At 44.5% G+C, this 12,540-nt stretch overlaps 2 protein-coding genes across 4 annotated transcripts in view; one reads left to right on the top strand and one right to left on the bottom strand.

Moving 5' to 3' along the window:
- LOC109929142 (dual oxidase 2-like) overlaps positions 1-12,540 on the bottom strand; it is a 702,670-nt gene that overhangs the window by 556,275 nt on the left and 133,855 nt on the right. The window lies entirely within an intron of this gene.
- The window catches only part of LOC109929141 (sorbitol dehydrogenase-like), a 28,076-nt gene continuing 19,045 nt past the window's right edge, over positions 3,510-12,540 (top strand). For both annotated transcript variants that reach the window (XM_048617224.1, XM_048617225.1), the window contains exon 1: positions 3,510-3,598. In XM_048617224.1, the coding sequence (XP_048473181.1) occupies positions 3,542-3,598 (57 nt within the window). In that variant the 5' untranslated portion in view covers positions 3,510-3,541. The remainder of the gene's footprint in view (positions 3,599-12,540) is intronic.

Genomic DNA, 12,540 nt, shown 5'->3' with positions numbered 1-12,540 from the left:
GAGCAGGACTCTCACTTGTGCATGGTGTGGGCTGGTGTAGCCTGGAGCAGGACTCTGGTGGCAACGTGACATGGGCTGGTGTAGCCTGGAACGGGACTGGAGCAGCAGAGAAGGAAATGTTGGACTCTCTTTAAGTTATCTTTCTTTATGTTTTATTTTAAGTTAATGAGAATGGTACCTATGCATGGCGACAGTAACACTTTTCACTGTATTTTCTATTGAATAGACGTGACAATAAATGATTCAATTTTATCTTCACTCCAATTTCATGCTGCATTGTTGGACAACGTTGAAGCTAATTGGTTGCCTTCCAGGCTGTTATCTTCTAAAATGGTTTGAAGGAAAGCTAGATATTTTCTGAGCAACCTCTTCAACGATGTTCGTACACACCTCTGGAATAAGTGGGCCTTGAACTATGGCCTCTTGGCCCAGAGGTGGGGACACTACCACTGTACCGCAAGAGCCCCTTGCCTGAACTGTAACGAAATGAGGGAAGAAATGATGGATATATTAGTTAAAGGTTGATGGGTTTTGAATTGGTTGTGTAAATACCAGGAGCTACTGAACAGTGGATGTGTGTTCTTTGCAGTGTGGCTAATTCAAATAATGCTCTCTCTAAAAGTGAGAACTTGGACTCTGTTTAAGTACTATGATCTCTGTATTGTTTAGGCTGAAAGTACCTAATGGGTTCTTTGAGGTCAGATCAAAATGAATAATGAATAATTAATAAGAAGCAAATTTATTAGCTTAACCTACATAATATTTATTCGAGACATATACAAACTAATGAATGAGTCTGTTTTTTTAAACTACATAATATATCTACATATACAAACAATTAAATCTCCCTTTTATCTGTCAGGAACTTGACTCAGATTCCATGGTACTGTCTCATAAACCGGAGCAAGTCCAGTTCCTGATAGTAATAACATTCTGAATCTAAGATTATGTGTTGAATCTCTATTTTTGAATTCTTACAATACTTTTCCAGGTATTCCTTTGTGGAGAAAATAAGTTGAAAACATCTCCAGGTGGCCCTGTGTTAACTACATAGAAATATGGTTCCCACAGACAATCAAGGATATGCAGTTACCTCCCAGCCAAAGCAGGCATGTTTTTTTTACACCAGGCCTATTTTGTTGTATTTCACCACTTTGTTTCAATTGCTGAATGCTGTGTGCACTTAACTCTTAAATATTGACTCTTAATGACCTGGTTTGAAGATATGACTTTTGAGCCCAACACTACAAAAACGCAATAGCTACTTTATGGAACTAATCACCTAGAGGACAATGATCACAGAGCAAGAATAACATGTATCTATACAATTTAGTAAAAAAAACTTCTAAAGGCACTTAACTGGAGAGTTATCAGACAAAAAAAATGATATCATTCACACATGATAAATTGACACATGATACTAGGGAAGAAAGGCTACAAACTTGGCTAAAGAAGTAGATTTTAAGGAGCATCTTAAAGAAGGAGAGGCAGGAAGAGACAGAAGGTTTGCAGAAGAAATTCCAGGGAACTGGATATCTTTGTCCAGGCATTGACTTTTTCAATTTGGACAAAAGCTTGTTCCTTGTTGCATTCCCTGTGGCTATGGTGCCCAATCAGAGTCGACCTGCTCCTTTTGAATTTAAGCAAATACTTCTGGGTACCTGGCTCATTCTCCATGGCAGCAATGTAACAAATCAGAATCCATTGCCCACCAAAGGGCACCTGATTTTTCCAGCGGTGTAATTTAATAATTTAAAATTCTTGCTGCTGTCCTGATGTGTGGACGACCAAAAGTTTCAGCAACACGCCTCTCTTTTTCAGAAATCTTTAATCTTTTGGATTAATGTCTGTCCACTGAGCTATGCCAGCAGAAGAAGTTTGATAGAAGTTGCAATGTTTAGAACTTCCCAGTGCAGTCCCTTCAGATGCTTTGAGGATCTAAGGAAGTGGAAGACAAAGGAGTAATTGCTTTCTTATTTCCTAAGAAATTTTTAAATTTATTTTAGTTATCTTATCACCAAAGTTCCACTATCCATTCTGGGACTAAGAAACAATTGCTGGTCTCTCAACCACAGACATGCAGAGCTAGAAAAGCTGCTTTGGGAGCCAGCGCAATTTTCCAAATATTCACCAAAACTGCAATGTCAATTCTTATTGCCCAACCTTCTCTATTAACCCAGTCTACAGATTATTATTTGATGCATCAAATGTGAAGGAAGGCCTTCTGCAGATGCATTGATAGGGATTCGTGTAAATATAGAATGTTTCTCTTGCAGTGTAGCTTCCATGTTCTTAATCTTCCCCTCACTTCAATCCACCCCACAAGGTGTAAACTACAAAGTAAAAGTCAAAACTGATCATCATTTGCAGATTCCCAGTAGATCAAGTCCAAAATGAGCCTCATCCTCCACCAAAAGGCAACCGATTATATTCACAGACAACCAGAAACAGAGTAGTGCATTAAACCCTTTCATTTGTCAGGAAGGTTTAAAAGTTCCCTACACTTCACAACTCAGTCACTTGAGACAGCTCTTATATGGCTGATATGGCACATTGACTTGGCAGTGATTATTTGTTTTACTATTTGGGAACAGGGTATCTTTAGGGGAAACAAGTGAGCACATCCCCACAGGACGAACAAAATCTTGATTGTTACTTTCTGTACAGAACTGAGGGGGTGTCACACTTTCAGAGGTGTCATCATTTGGAGGATATCTTAAACTGAGACAACACCTGCCCTATCAGTTGAACATTAAAGACCCTTGCAGTGTAATGTGTTACATCTGGCTGTTTCGTGTACACCATCACGGGAAGCAATGCAATATTACATGAAATTGCTTTTTCTTGCAATTTCAGGCAAGAGGAAGCCACATTAAGATGGTACTTAGAGACAGTTGATATTTTCCTCTTCTCAGAGGCTCTGTAAATATTCTTCAGTGGTCCAACAAGATCAAAGATAATCCAATGGGACCATTCAAAGAAGACTGGGAGGTCTTGGTCAATATATTTTCCTTAAAATACCTAAAAAAAACAAAAATCAGGTAATTTAGATTATTTCTGTTTCTGGGACCTGCTGAGTGCAAATTAGTGGCCACAATTTCTAAGTGAAGTGATGATACTTTAATCTACTGATAAATCGGCAATGAAGTACTTTGGGTTGGCACATAAACGCTGTATATTGCAATGTTTTTTTCTTTATGACCAAGTGTGACATTCATAGCTCACTAGAATGAGAACAGCAAGGACAGACTCACAATCGCACATCACATCATGGCCTTCCTCACTATGCAATTGTTGATCATAAATCAGCGAAATTTTGGGGAAAATTTTGCAAAACCTAACAACTTCAAAGAATGGATTGTGTAAATAGCCTGCAGTTGCCCAATGGTGGACTTTGAATCACAAAGTGGGAGGGAGGTGGGCAGCAGGGAATTCAAGTCAGCTTTATTTCAAGGACAACAGAGAGATAAAAACATATTTGAACTGTCATCTAACTTTACAAATTTAAAAGGCAGCCCCTGTTTAGGCTGAGAGACTAGGGATGGCGAAGCTGGAAAACCTATCGGTTGTGGCCCACTCTCCCGGAGATCTGCGGCTGGTAACCAATAGTTTTTTTTTATTTCACTCTGTGTATCTTGGCTCTGGGCACTGGTGGAGATGCGGTGTGAAAAAGCATGCACAAATCCTAATGGCATATTTGTTTTGATACTTCAGTAAAAGAAAGTAAAAGTATTTATATAAGGCGCCAGAAATTTGATTGTGCCCAGATAATGGACACATGGGGAGGTGGGAGTGTTGGGGAGCTGGACTCACACCTGTCAGCAGGCCAGGCAGCATCAGAGGAGCAGGAAAGCTGACGTTTCGGGTTGGGACCCTTCTTCTGAAACGCCAGCTTGCCTGCTTCTCTGATGCTGCCTGGCCTGCTGTGTTCCTCCAGCTCCACACTGTGTTATCTCTGACTCCAGCATCGGCAGTTCTTACTATCTCTACACCTGTCGGTGTCGTCCAGCTGTCTAACCAGTGCAACCCTGTGGTATTTATCGAATGCACAAGTTGGACAGGGTGGAGGTCTGGATGCCACCTGCTGTATGCTGCCGAGCATCAATTGAGGACATTTCAAGTGACAGTAGAGGGCAAACTCTGTCAATCCCTCTGATATGCTTCAGTGTGAAGACCATAATATCATTAAATGTATCAGCTACTGGGAAGCGAGGGTTGCAATAAGAGTGAGAGGCGCAAAATATGCCTTACACACCAGTCATCTAGTACTATGCTAAAATGATTCTGGGGACCCCTTATACAGGATGTCCAGACTTGTACATGGACAGGGGCTCGGGGAAGACAGGACCACCATTAACAGGAGTGCGATATGGTTCTATTCCTGCCTCTCCATTTATTTGAAGTAAGAGGCTTTAAAATCTCTCCTAGTGACTAGTTTACTTAACAGGAGCGGTTTTAGCAGTAAACAGGTTTGCAACATTCAGCAAGTGTGGTTAGGGATGTGATGACAGATTACATCTCCATGAGACATCAATTACTACTTTGGTTAAGTTCCAACATGCCAACTTGAGGTGAGACCACAGTGAGTACAAGTAAGTAACACAAGCTAAAGTGTTTTTGAGTTCAGCTGACCCATTTAGCTGCATACAGGTGTTCTAAGGTGTTTGTTGTAATGTTGTTCCCTCCAAGGCTGGTTTCAATGCACCTGACTATCACTCAAAAACAACTCTCAGTGAAGGAAGAGATAGTAGGAACTGCAGATGCTGGAGAATCTGAGATAACAAGGTGTAGAGCTGGATGAACACAGCAGGCCAAGCAGCATCAGAGGAGCGGGAAGGCTGACGTTTCGGGCCTAGACCCTTCTTCAGAAATGAGGGAGAGGAAGGGGGTTCCGAAATAAATAGGGAGAGAGGGGGAGCCGGATAGAAGATGGATAGAGGAGAAGATAGGTGGAGAGGAGACAGACAGGTCAAAGAGGCGGGGATGGAGCCAGTAAACGTGAGTGTAGGTGGGGAGGTAGGGAGGAGATAGGTCAGTCCAGGGAGGACAGACAGGTCAAGGGGGTGGGATGAGGTTAGTAGGGAGGAGATGGGGGTGGAGCTTGCGGTGGGAGGAGGAGATAGGTGGGAGGAAGAACAGGTTAGGGAGGCGGGGATGAGCTGGGCTGGTTTTGGGATGCGGTAGGGGGAGGGGAGATTTTGAAGCTTGTGAAATCCACATTGATACCATTGGGCTGCAGGGTTCCCAAGCGAAATATGAGTTGCTGTTCCTGCAACCTTTGGGTAGCATCATTGTGGCACTGCAGGAGGCCCAGGATGGACATGTCGTCTGATGAATGAGAGGGGGAGTTGAAATGTTTCGCGACTGGGAGGTGCAGTTGTTTAGTGCGAACCGAGCGTAGGTGTTCTGCAAAGCGGTCCCCGAGCCTCCGCTTGGTTTCCCCGATGTAGAGGAGGCCACAACGGGTACAGCAGATGCAGTATACCACATTAGCAGATGTGCAGGTGAACATCTGCTTGATGTGGAAAGTCTTCTTGGGGCCTGGGATGGGGGTGAGGGGGGAGGTATAGGGGCAGGTGTAGCACTTCCTGCGGTCCTTCCCAAAATCCACAAACCTGACTGCCCTGGTCGACCCATTGTCTCCGCCTGTTCCTGCCCCACCGAACTTATCTCCACCTATCTGGACTCAATTTTCTCCCCCTTGGTCCAGGAACTCCCTACCTACGTCTGTGACACCACCCACGCCCTCCACCTCCTCCAGAACTTCCAATTCCCCGGTCCCCAACACCTCATCTTTACCATGGACGTCCAGTCCCTATACACCTGCATTCCCCATACAGATGGCTTAAAGGTCCTCCGCTTCTTCCTGTCCTGCAGGCCCAACAGTCCCCTCCACTGACACCCTCATCCGCTTAGCCGAACTCGTCCTCACCCTCAACAACTTCTCTTTCAATTCCTCCCACTTCCTACAGACAAAGGGGGTGGCTATGGGTACCCGCATGGGCCCAAGCTACGCCTGCCTCTTTGTAGGTTATGTGGAACAATCCCTCTTCCGTACCTACACTGGCCCTAAACCCCACCTCTTCCTCCGTTACATTGATGACTGTATCGGCGCCGCCTCGTGCTCCCACGAGGAGCTCGAACAGTTCATCCACTTCACCAACACCTTCCACCCCAACCTTAAGTTCACCTGGACCATCTCGAATATCTCTCTCTCCTTCCTGGACCTCTCTGTCTCCATCTCCGGCAACCACCTAGAAGCCGATATCCATTTCAAGCCCACCGACTCCCACAGCTACCTAGAATACACCTCCTCCCACCCACCTTCCTGAAAAAATGCCATCCCCTATTTCCAATTCCTTCGCCTCCGCCGCATATGCTCCCAGGATGAAGCATTCCACTCCCGTACATCTCAGATGTCCTCGTTTTTCAAGGACCGCAACTTTCCCCCCTCAGTGGTCGAGAACGCCCTCGACCGTGTCTCCCGCATTTCCCGCAACTCATCCCTCACACCCCGTCCCCGCAATAACAACCAAAACAGAATCCCCCTCATCCTCACGTACCACCCCACCAACCTCCGGATCCAACCCATCATCCTCTGACACTTCCGCCATCTGCAATCCGACCCCACCACCAAAGACATTTTTCCCTCCACACCCTTATCTGCTTTCCGGAGGGACCACTCTCTCCGTGACTCCCTTGTCCGTTCCACACTCCCCTCCAGCCCCACCTCACCCGGCACTTTTCCCTGCAACCGCAGGAAATGCTACACCTGCCCCCATACCTCCTCCCTCACCCCCATCCCAGGCCCCAAGAAGACTTTCCACATCAAGCAGATGTTCACCTGCACATCTGCTAATGTGGTATACTGCATCTGCTGTTCCCGTTGTGGCCTCCTCTACATCGGGGAAACCAAGCGGAGGCTTGGGGACCGCTTTGCAGAACACCTACACTCGGTTCGCACTAAACAACTGCACCTCCCAGTCGTGAAACATTTCAACTCCCCCTCTCATTCCGCAGACAACATGTCCATCCTGGGCCTCCTGCAGTGCCACAATGATGCTACCCAAAGGTTGCAGGAACAGCAACTCATATTTCGCTTGGGAACCCTGCAGCCCAATGGTATCAATGTGGATTTCACAAGCTTCAAAATCTCCCCTCCCCCTACCACATCCCAAAACCAGCCCAGCTCATCCCCGCCTCCCTAACCTGTCCTTCCTCCCACCTTTCCCCTCCTCCAACCGCAAGCCCCACCCCCATCTCCTACCTACTAACCTCATCCCGCCCCCTTGACCTGTCTGTCCTCCCTGGACTGACCTATCTCCTCCCTACCTCCCCACCTACACTCACCTTTACTGGCTCCATCCCTGCCTCTTCGACCTGTCTGTTTCCTCTCCACCTATCTTCTCCTCTATCCACCTTCTATCCGGCTCCCCCTCTCTCCCTATTTATTTCGGAACCCCCTTCCCCTCCCCCATTTCTGAAGAAGGGTCTAGGCCCGAAACATCAGCCTTCCTGCTCCTCTGATGCTGCTTGGCCTGCTGTGTTCATCCAGGTCTACAACTTGTTATCTCAGTGAAGGAAGAAATGATTCAGATTAAAAGTTAAGATTTTGGGAAAGATTGCATTGTAAATTGGTGCTTCAGGGAATTTACATTCACAACAACTATGAATTTGAATGGTAGCCAGTTCAAAAGTTGACCTCCATATGGAGTAATATCTTGAATAATTTTCTAATATAGGTCAGAGGATAGCCTAGTCTTATTACTGCTGAACTGTTAGTCCAGAGACCTAGATAATGTTCTAGGCTCCTGGGTTTGAATCCTGTCATGGCAGATGGTGGAATTTGAATTCAGTACAAATAAAATCTGGAATTAAGAGTCTAATGATGACCATGAATCTATTGTTAATTGTTGGAAAAACCCTTCTGGTTCACTGATGTCCTTTAGGGAAGGAAACTGCCATCCTTACCTGGTCTGGCTACATGTGACTGCAGATCTAGAGCAATGTCATTGACTCTTAACTGCTGTCTGGGTAAGTAGTGATGGGCAATACATGGTCTGAATGAATAAAAACAATCACTAACTGCCTGTCATAACTTCGCAGGAGACCACAACCTGCATTTTTGTAACATCTTTAACGTGGTAAATCATTCTCAAGGTTCTTTACCTTGAGTTATTGAACAGAATTTGGCAATTAGTCACATGAGGAGATATGAAGATAAATGATCGTGAGCTTTGTCAAACAGGCTCTTAAAAGAGGAGAAAGAGTTAGAAGGGTTTAGGGAAAGAGTTCTAGAGTTTAGGGTCTAGCTGATTAAAAGCATGACTGCCAGTGTTGGAGCAACTCAAATCGGAAATGCAAGTCAGCAACTGGAGGAATGCAGAGATTTTGGATGGTTTTATAGGGCTGGAAGGGATTACACAGCAAGGCAGGTCAAGGAGTGGCTAGAATGCAAGAATGGGAATATTCAAATTGAAATGTGTCTGGATTGGGAGTCAGAGTGGGTTGGTGAGCATAATGGAAATGTGTGACTGGTGCGACTGGCAATTACCACTGTTGCTTTTAGATTTCCACTGTCACAAAGTCTGGCTGGAACTTACTTCAAAAAATACCACTAGGTCAGAGTGACCAATGAACAGATGTCACCATCAGCCACTGGCATACAGTCCAAGCCTATTGCTCACACGAGTTGGCAGAGAATGAGATAGGCTGTGTGGTCACACTGCTTTGTAAATCTGTGTCACGGTGTCTGCACGGTGTCATACTTTCCCAGACAGCAGTTCCAACCTCTTCAGTGTCAACTGTGGCTATCGCCCACAGCAAATCCACATTGAAATATCCCAGAGACATGGTGATTCATTACTTTAAGTCCAGGGTGTGTTTTTAAAAGCTTCACTGACAAAAAATGTTCTGCAAAAGGTGTTCGAATATTACAGCATTGTGTCATGATGTGTAACCTGAGCCTGAGGCATTTGAAGTCAATGGGGTGAAAGTATGTGAACACTGCTTGTTACATCAGCATCAACATGCAGACATAAAGGGAGGGGACATAGCCTACCTGTGGAGCAAGAGGAAATGCCGTGGAATTCAGCGTGAGTTTAACAGCAAAGAAATTTATTTACAAAAGGAGGAAAATTGCAAAGTATCTCAAGGTTGTAAAGCAGCAATTGTACTTTCCCTCGCGTGCATTAAATCCAAAAGCAAAACCACACCCTCACATCTAAACTTCCAAACGTGGCGACATTACAGAGTCATACAGCATAGAAACAGGGCCTTCGGCCCGCAATGTCTATGCCAACAAACACCATTTACCTGCACTGGGTCCTTAGCCTACTATGCCCTGGCATTTTATCCAGTTGCTCCTTATATGCTGCAAGAATCATACAGTCAAATAGAGTCGTATCGCACAGAAATAGATCTTTCGGTCCAACCAGTCCATGTCGAACATAATCCCAAACTAAACTAGTCCCACCTGCCTGCTCCTACCTCCAAACCTTTCCTATTCATGTACTTATCCAAATGTTTTTAAAATGTTGTAACTGTCCCCACATCCACCACCTCCTCAGGAAGTTCATTCCACATGCGAATCATCCTCTGTGTAAAAAAATTGCCCCCATGTCTTTTTGTGAATCTCTCTCCTCTCACCTTAAGAATGTGTCCCCTAGTCTTGAAATCCCCCATCCTAGGAAAAAGGCACCTACCATTAACCGTATCTATACCCCTCATTATTTTATAAACTTCTATAAGGTTTCCGAGAGTAGCTGCCTCCACCACCCTCAGGCAGCACATTCTATATTTCTACCACCTCTAGGTGAAAAAGTTCTTTCTCAGCTTACCTCCAAACCACTAGCTCTTCACCTTAGCCTTATACCCTCTGGTCTTAGACACGTTTGCCATGGGGAAAAGATTTTCACCATCTACCCTGTGTATATTTCCCATATTTTATGTACCTCAATCAGATTCCCACCCAACCCACTACCCCTCAGCCTCTTGTGCTCCAAGGAAAATGAGCCCAGTCTATCCAGTCTCTCCTCATAACTGAGACTTTTCATCCCAGGCAACATCCTGATGGACCTCCTCTGCCCTCTCTCCAGTACAATCATGTCCTTTCGATAGTACTTCTATAATACCACCTAATGGCTTCTTGGTTTGCACAATGCCCAAATACTTCAATGTAAAATGTCACAGAAAATCTGACAATGGCCGTGGTGTTTGAGAGTTTGCTTGTGTTGTGTAATTTGGCTCCAACTCTCCCTGAATAACTAATAACTCAACCGCAACAGAAACAGAGATTGCTGGAGAAACTCAACAAGTCTGGCAACATCTTTGGAGTCAAAGCAGAAGGTAAAGTTTCAAGTCTAGTGACCCTGCTTCAGAATTTCTGTTTGTTTTTCAGATATCCAGCACCCGCATTCTTTGTTTTATCATAACTCAACCAGTTTGTTCAAGAATAAATTGGTTTTCCATTAGACATTGGTGAATTACACTTCGTACAGGGCCTGGTTAGGCATTTTAATGAACACATCTTTCAGCTGCGTCTCCCCGAAGACATTTTCGTAAATTAGTGGTGAGTGCACTCACATGGTGGCCATGTATTGTACTTATGCTGCTCGTTTACAGGTTGGTGCAGGGATTAGAGAGAGATTAAAGTTTGCCAATCAGCTACAAAATTGGCTTAATGGCAGGAGGCAGAGAGTAATAGTGGAGGGTTGTCTTTTGAACTGGAGGCCTGTGACCAGCGGTGTTCCACAGGGATCGATGCTGGGTCCACATTTGTTTGTCACTTATATAAATGATTTAGATGAGAATATAGAAAGCATGTTTAGTAAGCTTGCGGAACACACCTAAATTGGTGGTATAGTGGACAGTGAAGAAGGCTAGAGATAGTAGGAACTGCAGATGCTGGAGAATCCGAGACAACAAGGTGCAGAGCTGGATGAACACAGCAGGCTAAGCAGCATCATATAGGCATTTTGGTATAACAAACAAGGGCAAGTCTTATACAGTTAATGGCAGGGCCCTGGATATTGTTGTTGAACAGAGAGACCTAATTCTCTGAAATTTGCATCACATATAGATAGGGTGGTTAAGAAGGTGTTTAGCACGCTTACCTTCATTCCTCAGACCTTTGAGTATAGGAGTTGGGAGGCCATGTTGTTGTTGTCCAAGATGTTGGTGAGGCTACTTTTGGAATACTGTGTCCAGTTCTGGTTGTCCTGTTATAAGAAAGATACTATTAAGCTCAAGAGGATTCAGAAGAGATTTACGAGGATATTTTTGGGAATGGAGGGTTTGAGTTATAAGGAAAGGCTGGATAGGCTGGGATCTTTTTCACTGGGACGTAGGTGGTTGAGAGATGATCTTATAAAGATTTATGAAATCATGAGGGGTATAGATAAGGTGAATGGTCAGGTGTCCTTTCCCTAGGATGGGGTTTTCCAATTTTTAGGGTGAGATGAGAAAGATTTAAAAAGACATGAGGAGCAAATTTTTACACAGAGAGTGGTCTGTGTGTGGAATGAATTTCCAGAGTAAGTAGTGGATTCAGATACAGTTACAATGTTTAAAAGACTTCTGTATAAGTACATGAACAAGAATTGTTTGGAGGGTTATGAGCCTAGTGCAGGCAGGTGTGACAATTTTAGTTTGGGAATATGGTTGACATGGACTGGTTGGACCGAAGGGTCTGTTTCCATGCTGTATGAGTCTATGGGTCTATGATTGTATGACTAGATAGGGAGGGGTGAGGTAATGGAGGGATAGTAAGACAAAGATGAGAATTTTAAAGTTATGGAGTATAGGGGTGATTGCGGAATGGAGCTTTGGTGTGTGTTCTGACATGAACAGCAGAGTTGTAAAGACATAAGTTTATAGAGACTAGTATGTGGGACAGGAGCAGCGAGAGTGTGAGATACAGGTTTAGACAGATACTGGGATGCCAGAAATACATTCTCGGTGTGGTACCTGTACTGTGTACCAAATTTATATCGTCTTGACTAATAGCGCCAACTCAGAGCTTCTGAATGTTTGTGGCACACATGACACATGAGGTGTTCAACGGAGCTCTACAAAAGCTGGAATGACAAGTGACAGCAGCAGATGAAGATCTGCTTGTTTCCCCTTCAACCACGACCAGGTTTTTGTGGACTAGAAATAGTTTGGGGCACGGGAGCAGTATGGATTCGCTTTTGGAGGCTGAGGGACAGAGCCAGAAGCTAAAATTGAAAAACGCACTCCATTTTGGAATAATAAAGTACTTTTCTTTCATTGTAGCACGGAAAGTAGGACCAACATTTCCTATCATTTTAGGGTGTTGCTGAGTATTTTACAATGTACTCATTGTTGTAATGTGGGGAAATATTGCACACTCTTTGTACACAGCAGTGTGGTAATGGCCAGATAATGAGATATTGGTTGAGGGATAAATATATCTCCTGCTGTTTGTGGAAGTAGTGTATGGGATCCTTTAAATTTGCCTGAGGTGGAACTTCTGGCAGTCCCTAGGTCCCAGCCTGGTGCGTGTCAACCTAGGTAAGG

Source organism: Rhincodon typus, chromosome 36 (assembly GCF_021869965.1).
Source record: "Rhincodon typus isolate 14 chromosome 36, sRhiTyp1.1, whole genome shotgun sequence".
NCBI lineage: Eukaryota > Metazoa > Chordata > Chondrichthyes > Orectolobiformes > Rhincodontidae > Rhincodon > Rhincodon typus.
This window is presented reverse-complemented; position numbering and strand designations above follow the sequence as displayed.